This window comes from Protopterus annectens, chromosome 5.part1 (genome assembly GCF_019279795.1).
Source record: "Protopterus annectens isolate FY-2018-M chromosome 5.part1, PAN1.0, whole genome shotgun sequence".
In the NCBI taxonomy this organism is placed as follows: Eukaryota; Metazoa; Chordata; order Ceratodontiformes; family Protopteridae; genus Protopterus; species Protopterus annectens.
The window spans coordinates 531,074,395-531,094,724 of NC_056736.1; the positions used below are offsets into that span (position 1 = coordinate 531,074,395).

The window sequence follows — 20,330 nt, forward strand, 5'->3', positions numbered from 1 at the left end:
CCCATAATATGATAATAAATCAAAAAAAGGCATCACCTATGCAGCCATAAGGAGGTTTTCTTTCAGGCACTAACCCCACCCCTTGCTGGCTAACATGGGTACCCACTTCACCATAAGGGCCTGCTTTGCCCAACCCCTCTATTTGAGTGCTCCCAGGCATATGCTAATGAGGGCTGCCATCACTGGTTTGTATGTCAAGCCCATATCTCTTGCAAGCAGCAAAACAGTCACTTGGCCATCCCATCATTCACCATTCCAGAGTGCACAAGGAGGCATTGACCACTCACTCCTACCCTTCCCTGCCTGGCTATTCAAGCACCCAGGCTACTAACTGAACTTAGGTTGTTGGATCATACTGCGGGCTTTGTCTGTGCTATGCAGTCAGGAGTTGACAACTGATTCTTACAACTATCCTACTATTCATCACAAGGTTTTTGGATGACAGGTCGTATTTCAAATATTTTATGTCACAGTGAGTTTCACTGTAGTGAGTTGTATTGTGCAAGACATCTGTGCATTTTTTCCCCCTTTTCTCCACTGTGGTGCAACTATGAAGTGGGCATATATCATTTGGTAATGGTGCACGGGGATTGCCTACTGCAGAAGAAAATATTTTTTCCTGTAGTTTGTTTTTTAGTTCACCATTTTTGATACTTAAGTTTTAATAAATAATGATCCAAAAACAGTTCTTTGATGGATCATGGATAAACCAGTTTGTACTCTATTTACAAAGCATTGACGGTTATAGTCACATCCCTGATCATATCCAGGATATGTTCATAGGTAAGTAGTAGACTAGCCACCCTTGCAGGCCATTTAGGTCTAGCCAGTTTCCCTTTTTGCACTCAAAATAAATCATCCCATTTGGTTATAGATTTGTCTTACACATCCCATGGTCAATAATTATATATTGCTCATAATGATATTACTCATAATGAGAATAACTGGGCTCATACCATAGATAATTTGAGGGGAGCTATGCATGGGATAAAGCATTTAGGAGCTGTATCTGTCTGTTAGTAGTACAGGGTGCATCCCTGGGGTAAATGTTTCTGTTTCTCATCCATAGCTCTAAGCTGCATTTGAAAATGGATGCGGAAAAACTTTGTTTAATGACTATGTGGAGTCAGTTCCACTGCAGTGGTATCCTCTGCGAGGTATACCTGTCAATTCAAACCATTCTGTTGATGTTGCAGAAGGAGTTTAGATCCTAGAAGGAGTATTTCTGATGCCATTTGACTTACTGATGTGAATTAAATCCATCCTGCATATTGGATCGGAGGTTGCCTTGTATGCCAGACACAGGTCACTTCTTAGCAGTCTGTAGAATACCGAGTATAGTGACATGGCTTTGAGTCGGTCCATGTAGGGCATGTTGTTTAGGTCTTGTATCCTTTTAGTAAGGTATCTGTGGACATTCCAGTAGTTGCATGTGTCTGGATAGATACATGCCAAAGGGGTCAATAAATTCAATGACTGGCCTAATAAGGGCTGCGTAAAGGGGGGCAATCACATCCCTAAATCTAGACACAATGACTTTGTTTATAAGCTGCGCAACTTAGAAGGGCTTTCTTACAACAGTAGACACATGTTGGCTGAAAGTAAGGTCACTCTCCACACAAGTCCTCAAATCCTGAACAACTATGTCCGCTCTTAGGGGCTTATTCTCAGTGTGGTAGTTCCCTGTGGTAGATGACTTCCCAAAGGATACAATAATGCATCTATAACATTTAGTTTCAGTCCATGATTTTGGAACCAGTTATTTATTTGGGACAAACTTTCCTGCAGGATGGCTAAGTCATTTGGGGAGTCAATGACTGCTCCTAACTTGCAGTTATCTGCAAACGTAAGTCAGCCAGAGAATTTTGGTACTGGCTTTTACTTCATAAAACTAGATGCCAAACAGGAGAGGTCCCAGCACAGACCGTGGGGGACTCCACTGGTGTCTGGCCTCTTTGTGGAAGTAACTTCTTCTATTTTGATTAGCTGCATCATATCTGTGAACCAGATTGCAATCAAACTGGTGACATAGGGGTTTCTTCCCAGTTTATTTAGTTTTCCTACTATTCCTAAGTGAAGAATTGTGTCAAAAGCTTTGGCCAGGTCAAGGTATGCAGTGTGTACCATTTTGCCTTTATCCATTGCTTTGTTGATCTTTTCAGAAAGTGTGTGTGTGTGTGTGTGTGTGTGTGTGTGTGTGTGTGTGTGTGTGTGTGTGTGTGTGTGTGTGTGTGTGTGTGTGTGTGTGTGTGTGTGTGTGTGTGTGTGTGTGTGTGTGTGTGTGTGTGTGTGTGTGTGTGTGTGTGTGATAAATGAATGCCAAAATTACTATGAGAGCAAAGGTCAGCAAGTGAATTTCTTGACATCTGCTTTTATAATTTTTTGTATTAAATCAGAGTTTATTGCATGACATCACAAGATGCTTTAAAAAAATGAAAAGTTATGTGGTAGAGAGCGAGGTGTTTAACAGCTTAAATTTGTTGGTGTGCAGTGCACTTTTCATTGGCCTGCCATCTGTGTGGCACCATGTAGCTTGCTTAATATTTTAAAAGTAAGCTTCATTGAGTTTAATACTGTAAAAACTGTCTATAACAAGCTTGCCATAGCTATGTTTTTATGCATGAACCTTGTTATCATAAGGCTATTTTTTTCTTATTTTGAAAGAGTTGCATGTATTATTTGTATGTGTACAGATTCTGAGGATTGTTTAGCCTGATGAGTCTGATATGCAAAGCTATGGAACCCATCATAATGGACCTGATAAACAAGGATATAGGGAATCTCCAAACTCTGGATCCTACACAGTTTGGTTTTGTGAAGGGTAGATCATGCCTGCTCAACTTGGTCGACTTCTTTGAGTCGGTCATTAGAGCTTTGGATGAAGGCAATGTGGTTCATACAGCCTACCTTGATCTGGCCAAGGTCTTTGATACCATTACACACACAGAATCATAGAAAACCTCACTAAGCTAGGCATCAACCCCTATACCACTAGGTGGGTTGCAAACTGGCTCACAGATAGGACCCACAGTGTGAAAGTAGCTGACTCCAAGTCAGACTGCCAACCAGTCACAAGTAGAGTCCCACATGGTACGGTCTTGGGTCCTTTCCTGTTAGGTATCTACTTCTCTCAAGTCCAGGCCAACACGAAGGGACTGTGGCTGATAAATTTTGCAGACAATTGCAAGTTGGGAGCTATTATTAACTCCCCAAGTGATGTTGACATCCTACAGAATGGCCTCACTGAGACCAATGACTGGTGTCAGAACTATGGCCTTAAGCTCAAGGCCAAAAAATGTGTCGTCCTCCCCTTTGTGAAAAAACAGGTTCCCATGAATTACCAGATCGATGGTAGTCCACTGAACACAGAAGGCGTTATGAGAGATCTGAGAATACTGGTTGACAGCAACCTTTCTTTTGATCACCACATTGCTACTGTGGTCAGAAAGTCCTTATGTGTGGCACATCTCATTACTAAAGGTTTTACATCCAGGAAGAAAGAGGTCATTGTCTCTCTCTACTCTTCTCTCATTAGGCCAATCATCAAGTACAATGCCCCATTTGGCATGTACCTCACTAGACACCTGCAACAACTGGAGAGGCTGCAAAAGTACCTCACAAAGAGGATCCTAGGCCTTAGACATGTGTCCTATATGGACAGACTCAAAAAAACACCAACTATTCTCTGTCTCATATCGCCTAATTAGAGGCGAGCTCTACTTGACTTACAAAGCCATGTCTGACCCAGCTCTGTTAGAAATGCTACATCTAACGAAATCCCAATCCCTCTGCACCACACGCTCCAGAGACCTCAACCTCATTACCACAATCAACAGAATATACTGGAGGGACAGGTTCATAACGCAGAGACTGCCCATGCTATGGAATAAGCTTCCCATACATGTCAAGCAGAGCACCTCGCTGAACCTCTTCAAGAGAAATCTTGATGAGTGGATGGGCAACAGAAAATTCACCCCGGGGATAACTCCAGTGGCTCTACTTGACAGAGGCACTGGGAACTAAGGTCAGGTGGCACTATGTTAGGGTACTCCTAAGGGCTAGGCTTATAAAGACCCCAGGGCCATTAGCCTAGTACACACCTATGAACCTATGTAGAGCTTCAGGATTACCATTGGACGCAGTTCCCTTAAACATGATTATCCTTTGCTATCTGATGACCAGTAAGTTTACTCTTTTAGATGAGATTGAAACTGTTCTGACAAATAACAAGAAATGTGTTGTGTATGAGAAGATGCACCTTTCTGGAAAGAATAAGAAGTATAGGTGTGAAATACCTTATCTCTTGGATAGTGTGTGACGCAGTAATATTTAAGGTCCACTTAGGTTGCAATTTGTTTAACGTACCAGTCCTCAAAGCAAAAAATGACCTATACCTTAGAGTCTGTTTTATTGGCATATTAGAAAGTTAACTCAAGGAGAACAAAAGGTGTGTACCCATATTCAAGAAGAACTGCTGATGCAGGAAATAATTTGCTAGTTGAAGTAGAGTAATGACCTTCATAAATGCTGGACTACGTAAGAGTAATGATTGGGTAACCATAACTGTGACACTGGAAATTATTTCTTCTCTTCCTGTAAGTATAAATAAGTGATGAATATATATCCTTTCAAAATAAAAATAACAGTAATGCGTTGCTTTGACTCTTAATGGCTGTATTGTTATTAGTTTCCCATGCTGTAGCAATTCTTTAAGTATGTTCTTTCAGAACTGATCAGAAATACATCAATTCCATCTATGGCAGAGTTTTTGCTGGTCTGTATGTATGCAGCATTATTTTAATAATTTCTAAAAGGTCTGTTTATGGATTTCAGAGTTAAGCAAAGCCGGAACCTTTGGTAGATTGAGTAGCAGAGCTGGCTACACTAAGAAATGGAAGAAAGAGAAACATTACAGCTGCCGGAGTCTAGTCATTTGGGGTAAGCTGTTTCAACAGAGGTTTCATTCATGTTTATTGTTTAATTTTTCAATGCTAGTATATTACAACTGTCATGAAGTACCTATAATACTCTGTAATAACCTTTGAATAAGATGTTCCAGCTATGTTCATTGTAACTGCACTGACTGTACGCTGTAAGTTAACTCAGTTTTAAAGCATACTTCAGATACTTGTATGTCTCTAATCTCGGACATTAGCTTAATTATGAAATAATATACCAGTGAGCTAAATGATAAATAGTGATGCTAGGTTTTCAGTTGATTTCAGATCCTTTTTACTGTAATTTATTGATCCAATATATTAATTTATCTGCAATTTCAGCACAAGAAGTAGAATCTGTTAACATTTAACAAGCATCATTTCTCTAATCCTATAACTGAATTCTTTAATCCCTACCTGCATGCTGTTCGACTTGTATCATGTCACTTAACCAGACAGTGCTCCCTTGTCACCTAGAAAAGCAGACAGTAGCAGATTTTATGAGACATGGCACATTCATTGAAAAAAAACGTGTCTAGTGGTTATGAATGCCGATTTAGAAGTACAATAGCAAAACTGACATAAAAAAATTATAATGAGGATGTTCCAGGAAATGAAAACTTATTTTTGGCACAGTACTTGCAACCAAGTAGATGTATGCTGTTTACAATTAATGGTATATCCAGATGGTGGAATCTAACTTTGTGGGTTTGTAAGAAATTGTCTTATTTATTAGTCTAAGACATGAATTGTTGATACTATCATTTGAAGTTCTTGAGAGTTATCCAAGTTTTAAAGTCAAAACAAAAAACTGAAGCAGCAAAGCTGTGAATCTGAAAAACACAGTCTTTTTAATAAAGAGAAATGTAAGTTGTAAATTATCAGTGTTAAAACAGCAGAAAAAAAAATTTAAATATTGTATATATAAATGAGCTATTACAAGGCTAACAGAGGATCTCCCAGTGGAGCGTTGGCTATGCTCCAGTTATTATTTTTTTCAGCATCTAACCTAAGCACTAATGTTATGTAAGAATTTTTATTCTGTTGTATCTCTTATATTAACCCTCGGACATTATACAGCAATGGAGAAAACAACAAAAAAGTCCCCTAAATTTAAACAACTGTAGCAGCAACCATGATGTAAGGTAACTGCTTCAGACCCAGTTTACATAATGGAAACAACAATAATTGTTTCCTAGGATATAATCAGACCCTAAAGCAGATGTTTCTAAATATCCAATATCTGATTAACTTTCAAGACTGAATCATTTTCAAGGGAAAATTATCCAATATTTTACGTTTTCTGAATTAGAGAAGAAGGTGAATTTTTCTAACTTGGCAAAGCATGGATTTAATAGTAAAACTTCTGCAATAAATGAGGGGTCAACATATAAAACAAATTTACAAAGAGAGAATCTGGATTGAGAGATTTTTTTACCATTGAATCAGGAGGATGGTGAACATTCTTTAAATGTAGACGATGCAGATATGTTAGTTACTGACTTTCATACTGTTTCTTGTAACAAAGGAATACTCTGCTTAATTATCTGATGTGCCAGAATGGGTTCAAATGATGATGGGAAAACTAGATAAGTTATGTAGAGAAGTCAGACATTTGGCTTGACTATCAAATGAGGCCACCCTCCTAAAACTATTAACTGAGTAAAAAGAAAAAAAATGCTTAAACGTTTGTCCTAAACTGGAGTCTGACTTTATTTTGGAACTAGCAAATAAACAGGATGAAGCAAATATAGAAAATAATAAATTACAGGCCACTATCTGATGGCTATTTGGGTATAGAATTCAAACCAAGAAACTGAAGCATTTAATTAAAAAAAAAACTCTTCTGGAAGGGAGGTTAATATAAAAGAACATTCTATATAGATGTAGATTTGGTTCATAGGGTGGATGGATTTTCCTAAAACAGAATATAATCAAGCGGTTCTGGCAAAATGTCTTTTTCTTCGAATGATCAAAATTTCTTTTTGTCAGCTGTATAAAAAAAAAAAAAAGGAACTTTACTTATGACGTTCTAGCACCTCGGCATTCACTGCCTTCAATGGAATAAACTATCATACTAAATACACCCTATATATACACTTAATTACATCAATAAATCAATTAATTAATTACATCAATTTCATTAAATGAGTACTTTCCAATTACAATAGGCATTCAAACCATCTGGATTTAAAGTTCCAAATTTTAAAATAAATAGGGCTTCTTTATATAGAAGCCTCTCTTTAACATCCAAATAATCACTTTTATCAAATTTCTCTAAAATAGTGCCCTACAAACCACTGGGGTCACCCTTGTGACATTTTAAAAAATGTTGAGCTACAGGGCTTTCAAGCTTGCATTTCTTTATATCTCTCACATGTTCCTGCAAGCGAAGCTTGAAAGCCCTTTTGCTTTCCCCTATATAAAACTCGAAAGCCCTTTTGCTTTCCCCTATGTAAAGCTTGAAAGCCCTTTTGCTTTCCCCTATGTAAAACTTGAAAGCCCTTTTACTTTCCCCTATATAAAACTTGAAAGCCCTTTTACTTTCCCCTATATAAAACTCGAAAGCCCTTTTGCTTTCCCCTCTGTAAAGCTTGAAAGCCCTTTTGCTTTCCCCTATGTAAAACTCGAAAGCCCTTTTGCTTTCCCCTCTGTAAAGCTTGAAAGCCCTTTTGCTTTCCCCTATGTAAAACTCGAAAGCCCTTTTGCTTTCCCCTCTGTAAAGCTTGAAAGCCCTTTTGCTTTCCCCTATGTAAAGCTTGAAAGCCCTTTTGCTTTCCCATATATAGAACTTGCTGCACAGACACTTTAATGCATAGACAATACATTCAGTAGTACAACAGAAATTAGTTAACACATTAAATTTCTTTACATTAATATATTGGAAACTTTGTACAACACATTGACAAATAATACATTTTCCACACAGAACAATTCCTAAAATTTGTAAAGTATTTGATACCCTCGAGGTAGGGGTTTGGAACTTGCTATGTACTAATCTATCCTTAATACTACATCCTTTTCTAAAAGAGAATGTAGGTTTAGTACATAGTTAAGCAAATTCTCTAAATTTGAGCAAGTAGCCCCAATTCTGTTTTATAATAGGAACTATTCTATCGCTCAATAAGTCATACGTCATAACCATGTACATGTTATTTTTTTCTTTTTCTGCACCCTGGTTATTTTCTTGAGTATAACCCACTCTTACTATACATCCTATTTGCCTTTCTCACCTTGCTCAAAGCCTCCTTTACAATTTTCTTTTCATAACCTCTCTGTATAAACATATTTAGAGTCTTATTATATTCAACTTCTAAATCTTCCTTGGTATTACAAAGTCTCTTCATTCTTATAAACTCACCATATGGTAATGCTTTTAGTAAGTGAGGTGGGTGGAAACTTGAGCCATGAAGGAAACTGACACCTTCAAACTTGCTATGCACAGAAGTAGAAATACTTTGACCAACAAGTCCCTTTAAACTTACAACCAAAAAGACTACTTGCTCACCACAAGCTGAAATATCATATGTCAACCCAAATCTATTGGTGTTAAGTTTACTTACAAATATTTCAACCTGATCTAAACCCCCTGTACATAAAAAAATAAGATCATCAATGTATCTATAATAATAAAATATATTATTAATAAAAAATTCATCCTTGTACAAATATTCATTTTCCAACAAACCCATCATAATATTAGCATACATCGGTGCATATGGAGCACCCATAGCTGTACCCTGTAATTGATGATACAAAGTCCCATTGGATTCAAAAAATTATGCTGTAAAAAAAAATCTAAAAGTTCAATGATGTACACTGACACTGGACTGTCGTCCATTGCGCATTTTAGTGCCTCCAACCCATACGTATGTTTGATGCTTGTATATAAGCTATTGGCATCAATCAGCCAATACATATTTTGTTCCCAATGAATATTTTTTATTTTTCTCAAAAAATCAAATGTATCTTGTATATAATGACTGTTTCTTTACTATTTTCAACAAATAATTGTGAAGAAAAATCCCAATTTTATTCAGGAAATAGTTGCAAGCGGACACTATGGATCTTCCTGGGGGGGGGGGGGGACATCATTCTTTGAAAAATACTCCAGTCTTTTCCCCCTTCAGTAAAAGATCTTTGTATTGCATAATAGCCTGTTGGTACTGTTCCACATTTATAACTCTATACACATTTTCATCATGAATATGTTGGTAACACATTTTTAAATATTGTTCATAATGTAACAAGACCAATTTGTTCCCCTGGTTTAAAAATAATTTCCTTCTTGTTATTAAGGTTGCATAAAGCATCCCACTCATTTTTAGTCAAATTATATTTAACTCTATTTTTTTGTTTTTCAAACTCAGCGGCAAGGTTCTCAATTGCATAGTTCACCATCACTGAAAACTGTTGAACGCCTTCGTGTCTGAATGGTGGTATAAACTGAGACTTATAAGGAACAGTATCTGTATTTAATGGATAGTAAGCATTTATGGCAACCCCTTCATCAGAGTCAGAACAAAAGGAATAGAAACTTATATCTGAATCATCTATACTGTCAAAAGAACATTGCTCATTCCTCGTTGTTTTTATACACACTGTTATGAAACAAATTCCATATATGCAACTTTCTCACTAAACAAAACACATATTTCTTAATCATATTTAATCACAGAATAACCATTGGAACAAACTTAAGGCCCAAATTTAGTACAGCCATCTCACAATCATTTAGGGCATAGCCCGATAAATTTACAACATAAGCAACATCATTAACAACATCAGTTCCTTTTAAACTTCTTGTACCTTGATTGTTGTTGCTGAGGGTATGGATTATGTCTCTGTTGTTGCCCATAGTCCTCTCGTTGCATTTCAACAGAGCCCCATGCCCTGTTTCTTGTTGTTTGGTTTGACCTGGCACCACGAAAAGTTTGGTTCATGTATTGTGGCTCTTGTGCAACCGGTAAACCAGGGTAGTCGTTAGTGTCACTGTTCCAGTCAGTAGAGTCCTCTGCAAAATCAGAGGAAACATCAGCTTTTGCCAACATGTCTTCCGAGTTCTTTGAACCTTGAAAACAAACTCCCTTTCATCATGACTTCTGATTTGTTCAACATAAGAAGGCGGAACCCTTCTTATAATCACCCAAGTCCCTAATGAGTTTTCTCTTTTTGGCAGCCAAAAAAATATCTTTTTCTGATTCACTTAATGTAACAGAGATATCCCCCAGAAAATGGTCAAGTTTATTGTGAGATGCATTATTAGTCAGCTCCTCACAAATATTTGAAATTTCTTCTTTAGATCGGCGTTGTTTCAACAAATCTCTTTCCACCAGAATGTTAATCCATTCTATGGAACACTTGTGGGCTGCCAAAACCCACCTTTTATGAAATTTCACATCTTCCTCATCCTCAGCATTGAACAGAGTGTTAGGGCTTCTGAAAGCTCTTAAACCACGAGGTGTAACTTCTAATTCTTAATACCACTTCAGGCTGAGAATATTTAAATGAAATGACAGATCCTTGTGCAACAATTTATCCAATTTGTCATACTTCTGCTGTATTTCTGTAGATAAAGCACCCGCCCTACCTTGACCAACAGCTGAAAAGGGGTTGTTGTTACTTCTCCTTTTGTTCTCCATACCCAGGTATCTCTCCCAGGGTTTTACACCTTCCGTATCACCAGATAACATCCCTCTATGGCCGGTTAGCTTGTTTAAATGAATGGTGTATTGTTCAATACTCATTGGGAATACTCCCCTTGTTCTTGCCTAAAAACTCTAGGCAAGTCTAGTAACGACTCACTGGACATGGACAAACCAGAAAAAACTCTAAACAACACACTCAAAGCAAGACAAAACAATAAAATTAAATACAACAGTCCAGTCCACTACAAAAAGAATAGATTTAATATGTTCTAGCACCTCGGCATTCACTGCCTTCAGTGGAATAAATTATCGTACTAAATACACTCTGAGTATATATATATATATATATATATATATATATATATATATATATACACAATCAATTACATCAATAAATCAGTGAATTAATTACATCAATTTCAATAAATGAATACTTTCTAATTACAATAGGCATTCAGGCCATAAACAAACTCTACAACAAAAGGAGGAAGCTACTACAAGATAGAGCAAAATCCTTAAAAGGTAAGACACCCTTGATCACTATAAGTAAAAAACTAAGAGCTCTCATAAAATCATCCAAAGCAAATTTCGAGAGAAAAATAGCTAAAGACTCAAAAGACAATCATAAGGCCTTCTTTAGCTATGTTAGAAACCTAGGAGGAAACTCCCAGATATGCTCAGAACTAGTTCAAAATGATGTGAAGATTACTGATCCTACAGACATTGCCAACATACTGGCTGACAGGTTCAGTGCAAACTTCTCCCGCCCAAAAGGAGAGATATCTATACCAAATGAGTGCAGCCCCCAAACATCTCCAGCGCCCAAGTGAGAACTGCTCTCTCCAAAGCAAAAACACAGCATCCATGGGACCCGATGGTGTCCCCGGCTGTGTGCTCCACGAACTCAATGAGGAATTAAACCCACAGCTAGGACAGCTGTTTAATCAAAGTCTTACCTCTGGATACGCACTCCAGGAGTGGCGCACTGCAACTGTGGTCCCACTTCACAAAGGCGGTGCCTCCACAGACCCTGGAAATTACCGCCCATTAGCTTGACAAGCCTTATCTGCAAAGCCATGGAGAGGATCATAATGGACCTCATAAATAAAGACATAGGGAATTTTCAGACTTTGGATCCAACCCAGTTTGGCTTTGTCAAAGGCAGATCATGCCTTTTAAACTTGGTTGACTTTTTCAAACAGTCACCAAAGCCATTGATGAGGGAAAGGCAGTCCATACAGCCTACCTCGATCTGGCTAAGGCCTTCGATACAATACCCCACTCGGGTATCATTGAAAACTCATCAGCTTAAATGTTAACCCATACATCACAAGATGGGTTGCAAACTGGCTGAGTGACAGAACCCACAGGGTCAGAGTTGCTGGCGCCATGTCAGACTCAAAGCCTGTCACAAGTGGTGTCCCACAGGGCTCAGTCCTGGGCCCACTCTTGTTTGGCATCTACTTTTCCAAGTACAAGCAAACACAGGAGGGTTATGGCTGACAAAGTTTGCAGATGACTGCAAACTGGGCGCCATAGTAGAAAACACATCTGACACAGATATCCTTCAGAAGGGTCTCACAGAAACGGATAACTGGTGCCAGAGCCACGGCCTAAAGTTAAATGCCAAAAATGCATAGTCATACCCTTCGGGAAAAACAAGGTTACCCCTAGCTACCAAATAGGTGGCAATCCACTGAGCACAGAAGAAGTTATCAGGGACCTGGGGACCCAGGTTGATAGTAGTCTGTCATTCGACACCCATGTAGCTAAAGTAGTTAGGAAGTCCTTCTACATTGCCCACCTTATCATGAAGGGATTCTCATCTAGATCAAGGGAGGTCATAGTCTCCCTTTACTCATCACTCATCAGACCAATGATTGAGTACAATGCCCCATTCGGAATGTATCTGACCCGACACTTGCAGCAGCTGGAGAGGCCACAAAGTTCCTCACCAAAAGGATAAAGGGTCTCAAAAATCTGTCCTATGCTGCCCGACTGAAAGAACTCCAGCTCTATTCAGTCGCCACCGCTTGCTCAGAGGTGACCTTTGCCTAACATACAAGGCCATGTCAAACCCAGATTTGATGAATATGCTTCACCTCAAAAATCTAGATCCATCAGAGCCACAAGGGCGGAGACTTAAACCTCGACACGGCTATTAATAGGACTGCTGGAGAGATAGATTCATCACCCAAAGACTCCCTATGCTGTGGAACAAAATCCCGGTACATGTGAGGCAGAGCACCTCGCTGGCCTTGTTCAAGAGAAATCTTGACCAATGGATGGGAGATCGCAGATATACCCCAGGAATTACCTCAGTGTCACTGCTCGACAGAGGCACAGCAAAATAATGGGTATAGTTCCCCATACTAAAGGGGTGGCGTAAGCCACAAAACAATGGGCTAGGCTTATAAATGCCCTCGGGCAGATAGCCTAGTATGAACCTATGAACCTATGAACCTATGAACCTATTGGGAATACTCCCCTTGTTCTTGCCTAAAAACTCTAGGCAAGTCTAGTAACGACTCACTGGACATGGACAAACCAGAAAAAACTCTAAACAACACACTCAAAGCAAGACAAAACAATAAAATTAAATACAACAGTCCAGTCCACTACAAAAAGAATAGATTTAATATGTTCTAGCACCTCGGCATTCACTGCCTTCAGTGGAATAAATTATCGTACTAAATACACTCTGAGTATATATATATATATATATATATATATATATATATATATATATATATATATATATATATACACAATCAATTACATCAATAAATCAGTGAATTAATTACATCAATTTCAATAAATGAATACTTTCTAATTACAATAGGCATTCAGGCCATCTGGATTTAAAGTTCCAAATTTTAAAATAAATAGGGCTTCTTTATATAGAAGCTTCTCTTTAACATCCAAATAATCACTGGACTGGACCGTCATATTTAATTTTGTTTTGTCTTGCTGCTCTTTGAGTGTGTTGTTTAAAACTTTACTTATGACCAAGTTTCAATTAGATACTTTCAAGGTCCCCCCAATAAACTCTTCAGAAAATGATGGCCTTTGCTGATATAAGGAATTTTTGGGCAGACAAAGATGGTCTAGATTTCTTTTCAGATTATTTTTAAGAAACCAACACTTAAAATTTAATTCACCAGAAGAAGCTAGGAAGGAGCTGTCTATGAACCATTTGCTACGGTAGCTCTTGTTTTATAATGAACTTAAATCAAAATTTGGTGGGGGGGCTCCAGGTAGATTGTTTTTCCTGGCATTCTTTAATTTCTATTTAGTACATACTGTTGAAGAAAACTCCGCCATTAAAAGTAAAAGGACTTAGTAATTTTAAAGCTTCTTAAGCATACTAATACTGATGCAACATATCTACAGTAAATGTATTTATTTAACTCAAGGTAATTTAAATTTATTTGATAAAGTGTTCAACAAGGCTTTAGTCATTTCATCTAATAACAAGTTCCTAAGTATCTCTATTTTGCTACACTGTGAGAGATGTAAATTGAAGATATCAGCAAACACATGCCTGAATGTTATCAATGAAATTGCAGATGGACAATGTAGAGTGTGTCATAGGATTAATCTATATATATTTTACTAATTATAGGTCTTTTTTACATAAAATATCTTTCGTCCTGTATTACTTAGATGCAGAAGTTATTATTCTAGCTGGAGATTTTAATGGTTCTTTTCAACTCTCATAGAGGTGTTCATTCTGACTGACTGAGGGAATTTTTAGCTAGCTGCTGTTTACTAGACTTCTGGAACTTTAAATATTTACATTTAAAATGTTGAGTTTATTTTAATTATTTAAAAAACTCATCTAGATTAGATTATTTTTTTGTATCATAAAGGTCAGTATACTATATAAATCAAATGGAAAATTTTCTGAGGTATAAATCATATCATACACACAAAATTATTTTAAAAGTGCAGATCATTATCCAGAAGAAAAAAAATTCTGTAAGTCAGTTTATACTATTTAATATAGAGACATTTTGAAAATATAAGATCTTAATTATTTGTAAAATAATTTTATTATAGGATCTCTCATTTGCATGAGCAAGAGCATCAACTAAAGCATTGATGGTCGGAGATTTTTTCCACCTTTCAATGAAAGAAAGGAATAGGAAAGAAGCAAGATGCAGAATATTTTAAAATTTTGGTTTAATTTAAAATTTCTTTTTCAGGGAGAATTTTATTTATTTTTATTTTATTTGTTTGTTTTACATTTGTTGACCGGGAGAGTCCAACTGGATTACAAGTCCATTTTCAGTGGAAGCCCAGGGAGAAAAGCTCCAAGAGAACAATTTTTTACAAAACATAGTTTTAAGGACAGACTTTTGACATACAATTTCCATAGAAGAGACTTTGACATACATATTAACTAACAGGATACATTTGTTCTCTACAATATAATATTAAATTTTAGAAGATATTCCTAAATTTAAGATTCCTGTGATAGATTTACTATCCGAGTAAAAGCGGAGAGATGTAGAATAAGGCTCCGAGAGGGGCAGATGATGCTCGCTATAGTTAAAAAGGATAACAAATTGATTCACTATATGTCTTCGCCTGGTTTTAGTTGAGAAGGATAACAAACTGATTTACAATATGTCTTCTGGTTTTAGTTGCATATGGAGAGCTCAACATTGCTGGGGTAATAACTCTTGGAGAGGTGGGATGAGCAGTAGGTTAACAGTTCTAAGTGGGTACAGTACTATGATTGGTTGGCTTAGCAGAGTTACTTACTCATGCAAATAAGAGATCCTATAATAAAATTATTTTCCAAATAATACATGAACTACAAAATGAACTGGCACCTTACCTAAGTGTCATGTTTAATCATACCCTCACTTCAGACTTCGTGCCCACTGAGTGGCGCACAGCTACAATTATCTCACTTCACAAGGGGGGATCCACCTTGGATCCTGGGAATTACTGCCCCATCAGTCTGACAAGCCTGATCTGCAAGGCCATGGAACGTATTATCATGGAACTTATAAACAAAGACATTGGCAACCTTAAAACACTGGACCCCACCCAGTTTGGGTTTGTGAAGGGCCAATCTTGTCTTTTGAACCTTATTGACTTCTTCAAATCAGTCTCCAGAGCTGTGGACAAGGGTAAGGCAGCCCACACAGCCTATCTGGACCTCGCCAAGGCCTTTGACACCATCCCCCACTCTGGAATCAAAGATAAATTTACTAAGCTAGGCATTGATCCCTACGTCACTTGATGGGTTGCCAACTTGCATACTGATAGAACCCACACTGTAAAAGTAGCTGACTCCAAATCCAGCTGCAGACAAATGACAAGTGGAGTACCTCAGGGTTCAGTCCTGGGACCTCTCTTGTTTGGCATCTACTTCTCTGAAGTGCAGGCCAACAATAAGGGACTATGGCTAACAAAGTTCGCAGATGACTGCAAACTGGGAGCCATTATTGAATCCCCAAATGATGTGGATACTCTAAAAAAGGGCCTTACAGAAACAGATTCTTGGTGCCAGAGCCATGAGCTCAAGCTCAATGCCAAGAAATGTATAGTTATCCCCTTTGGGAAAAGACATGTACCCGTGAATTATCACATAGGTGGCAGTACACTAAACACCGCAAGTGTGATAAGAGACTTAGGGACACAGTTGGACAGTGGTCTCACCTTCAATAACCACATCCCACAACATTCAGGAAATCCTTCTATGTGGCACACCTCATCACTAAGGGCTTTTCTTCCAGAAAAAAGGAGGTCATTGTCCCACTGTACTCATCCCTCATTAGACCCATTATAGAATACAATACCCCATTTGGTATGTACCTCTCAAGACATCTGCAACAACTGGAAAGGCCACAGAAATACCTCACTAAAAGAATCACAGGCCTAAAGCAGATGCCCTATGCTGACCGCCTTAAAAAAACTCCAGCTATACTCTTGTTGCATATTGTCTACTCCGAGGCAGTCTCTGTTCAACATATAAGGCCATGTCAAACCCAGAGCTGTTGGACATGCTACACTTAAAGAAATCCCAATTCCTCAGAGCCACATGCTCCAGGGATCTAAATCTTGTCATCACAATAAATAAAATATGCTGGATGGATAGGTTCCTGACCCAGAGACTCCCCTGACTTTGGAATAGACTGCACATACATGTCAAGCAGAGTACCTCTTTGGCCCTCTTCAAAAGGAACCTTGATGATTGGATGGGAGTAAGGAAATTTACCCCGAGGATCACGTCAGTCGCCCTGCTAGACAGGGGTCCAGGGAAGTAAATAGTGTGGGAAGAAATAGCCAGGGAATTGTTATGGCTAGGCTTGTATAGGCCCTAGGGCCTATAGCCTAGTACCAACCTATGATCCTATGTTCTAATGAGACATTAGCCAGGAGGGAATACAGGAGCACAGTCGATTATTCAAAAAGTGAGTTTTAACAAGTTTCTTGAACTGTGATGGGGATTTCTTGTCAGTTATGTGGGCAGGAAAGGAGTTCCAGGTTTGGTTTTTGCTATACAGTGGCTGTAGACAGACTTACCAGCTTCATTGTTATATTTGGTTACTTTGAGGAGGTTTTGTGTGCTAGATCTCAAGGGCCTGGTGGTTTTATAGGGTTGGAAAAGATTTTGTAGGGCTGGGGTGTTTTCAGAGTTCTGTATTATTTTGTGGGCTAGTGATAGTTGATTGAGTTGAAGTAGTAGTGGTAGTTGTAGCCAATTGAGTTTTTTTAGGCATTCACAGTTCTGTGTTCTGATGGGAGAGGTTGTAGTGAATCTTATTATAACAACTATCAAGTTTGTTTAGGTCAGATTTGCGGAGATTTGTAAGCAACGGGGGAGGCATAAAGTAGGGTGGTAGGGTGAATAGTAGGTGAGTCCTCGCTATTGTAGTTTTGGAGTGGTCAGTGAGGAATTTTTTATTGCAATACAGTAGGCCAAGTTTTTTATGTACTTTTTTATGGTTATAGAAATATGTAGGTCAAATCTAAGGTGATTATTTCAACCCCTAAGAGTTTGGTATGATTTGTGGGGGTGACTGTGGTCTTGTTAAAGGAGGAGATGAAGAAAGAATCAGTGGGAGGTGTGGCTATGTGGGAGCTAAAGTGTACTAGCTTTGTTTTGTGAATTAATTATTTTAAACTATAAATCTATATTATCTGGGGTTTTATTCAGTTCAAAATATGTTAGTAAAACAGACTATTTATGGTATAAAAAACCCCCACCATTATGGACTATATTTTTGGAGAGGAGGCTATCACAGAATTCCTTGAAAATTAATTCCTGGATCAAATAACCTAGAATGTAATATTAGAGATCCAGTATTCCTTGCTTTTACTCCACTTTGGATTAGTTACTATAAATGGAATAATTAATTATTTATTTGGCATTTGTTTATCGGGAAAGTCCAACTGGGTCATGAGGTACCCATTTTCAGCAGAGGCCCTGGGAGAAAAGCTCCAGATACATATGAAAAACTAGACAGACATAATAATGTCATAACATTCAAACCCAAATATGAAAACAACACATTAGTTTGTCAGAATGAGAACTTAACAGACATAATAAAGTCATAACATTCAATAAAAATTTGAAAAACTACACATTAGTTTGCCAGAATAAAAACTCAGCAGACATAATAAAGTGATAGTGTTCAAGCATAAATTATATGGAAAGCCTGATAATAAGAAAATGCAGCATTATTTACATAATAGATGATTATCATAATTATTAATATTCTAGAGGTCTTGGAATATGGTAACAGATTATACTGTTGAAGGTGTAGGATAGAACACGTAGAGAAGGGTAGGGTGTGATAAAAGGGATAGTAGGAATAGACGTGGAAAAGGTACGAGTGTAACCTCAGAGTAGTATGTGTAGAGGAAGGGGGAGGGGAGGGTAAGTTAGTAGTGGGGACAGAGTAGAGGTAGAAAAAAGCTATAAGAGTACCTCAAGTCTGGGCTCATACAGGAGCAAATTCAAGATTTGTTGAAGTATTCTTTTATAGAGGTTTTGCAAGAGTGCAGGTTAGTAGCAGTTTTGATAGGTAAAGGAAGGGAGTTCCATAGTTTTGCCACAGAGCCAGAGTAAAGGCTTGCACCTGGGGCTTTGTTAAGTTTATAAGTTATGAGGAGATGTTTGTCTTCAGATCTGAGATCTTTATTTGAGATATAAAAGTTGATTAATGGGCTAAGAGCAGGACAAGCTAATGGTTTGTGGATGACTTTGTACACCGTAGTAAGTTGTATGTACTGGAGGTAGAGGGGAGAGTTCAAGCCATCTTAGGGAATGTAGGGCTATATAGTGATGTGTTAGGGGGGTTGTGTTTATGGCAAGTTTGTTACAGCAGCTTTCTAATTTTTTTTTTCCTTAGGGAGGTCTGTAAGTTAGTTAGAATTGGGGCTGCATATAACAGTGAGGGCAAGATGTAGGTTTTGGCCAGGGTAATTTTGGTAGCTGCTGTGAGGAAGATTTTATTCCTGTATAGCATGCCTAATTTTTGTGTTTTTCTTTTTATACTGTTTTGTAAAACTTGAGATTATCATCAGCTGTGACACCTAGTAGTTTGGTATGCTGAACCAATTCAATTTCAGTATTGTTGGCTGAAAAGATCTTAAAGTTTGTTTTGTTGGAGCTATGGGGTTTGTGGGTGAAGAGAAGAAGCTTTGTTTTTGGGGTACAGTAGGACTTCAGCATTGGAGAGCCATGTTTCTATGGAAGAGAAAGCTTGCTGTGTTATGTGGTGTAGGTGAGTTAATGTGTCTGATATGCAGGTAATAGTGGCATCATCTGCATATTGGATTAGAGTACCTTCACAGGAGGATGTAGGTACGTTATTGATGAAGACATTAAATAGTAGTGGCCAAGGATGGATCCTTGAGGTACACCTGTAGGGGTGATGTGATATGGGAGATAGAGTCCTGCCATTTTACTGCTTGCTGCCAGTCAGCTAGGTAGCTAAAAAAATTGACGTGAGGAGGAGGATAGACTAAAGCTGGAAAGTTCTTTAAGGATTTGGGGGTGAGATACCATGTCAAATGCTTTTGACAAATCTAAAAATACTGCCGGTAGTTTGCCAGTGTCACAGACTTGTTGACAGAGTCAGTGAAAGACAATAAGGCTGTTGAGGTACTGTGTGCAGGTCTAAAGCCATGTTGAGTGTGGGAAAGTAGGTTGTGTGTAAGATGGTGGAGAAGTTGTAGGTGCACACATTTTTCTAGAACCTTGGGGGGGAGGGCAAGATTGCAGTAGGGAAAAAGTTTGTGATGTCAGTGGAGTTGCCCGCCCTTATGTAAAGGGATAATGTGTGATCTTTAACATAGTTTAGGGTCATGTGATTGATTCATCTATAGATATATTAATTAAGATGCTAACAGGGATTGCTATTGCCTCTGCAGGAAGCTTTAAGTATTCTGGTGGGATACTGTCTGCAGAGGTTGAGAAGGTTTCAGTTTTTGTGGTAATTTTTTATATGAGATAAAGGGATGGGCTAAAAAGTAAACTGGGGATGGTTTGGTTTTTGGTTATGAGTGAGGGGTTGGTTGTTTGTGTAATGTGTGGAGTGTATAGAGGTTAGTATTGGGGGTATTAGTAGAAGTAGTGAGTTGGGGTGGATGATTTGGGTTTTCTTTTAGTTTGGATATGGACTCTATAAAGTATGTGTTGAATTTGGTGGCTGTTTGAAGAGGTGTTATATTGGGGTATGGATTGGAATTATTTTTATTTCCTAGGTTGAGTAGTGAT

The 20,330-nt window shown here is 38.1% G+C and overlaps 1 protein-coding gene across 2 annotated transcripts in view; it reads left to right on the forward strand.

Moving 5' to 3' along the window:
* GRAMD1C (GRAM domain containing 1C) overlaps positions 1–20,330 on the forward strand; it is a 961,713-nt gene that overhangs the window by 259,629 nt on the left and 681,754 nt on the right. For both annotated transcript variants that reach the window (XM_044073151.1, XM_044073150.1), the window contains one exon: positions 4,834–4,938. In XM_044073151.1, coding sequence (XP_043929086.1) covers positions 4,892–4,938 — 47 coding nt within the window. In that variant the 5' untranslated portion in view covers positions 4,834–4,891. The remainder of the gene's footprint in view (positions 1–4,833; positions 4,939–20,330) is intronic.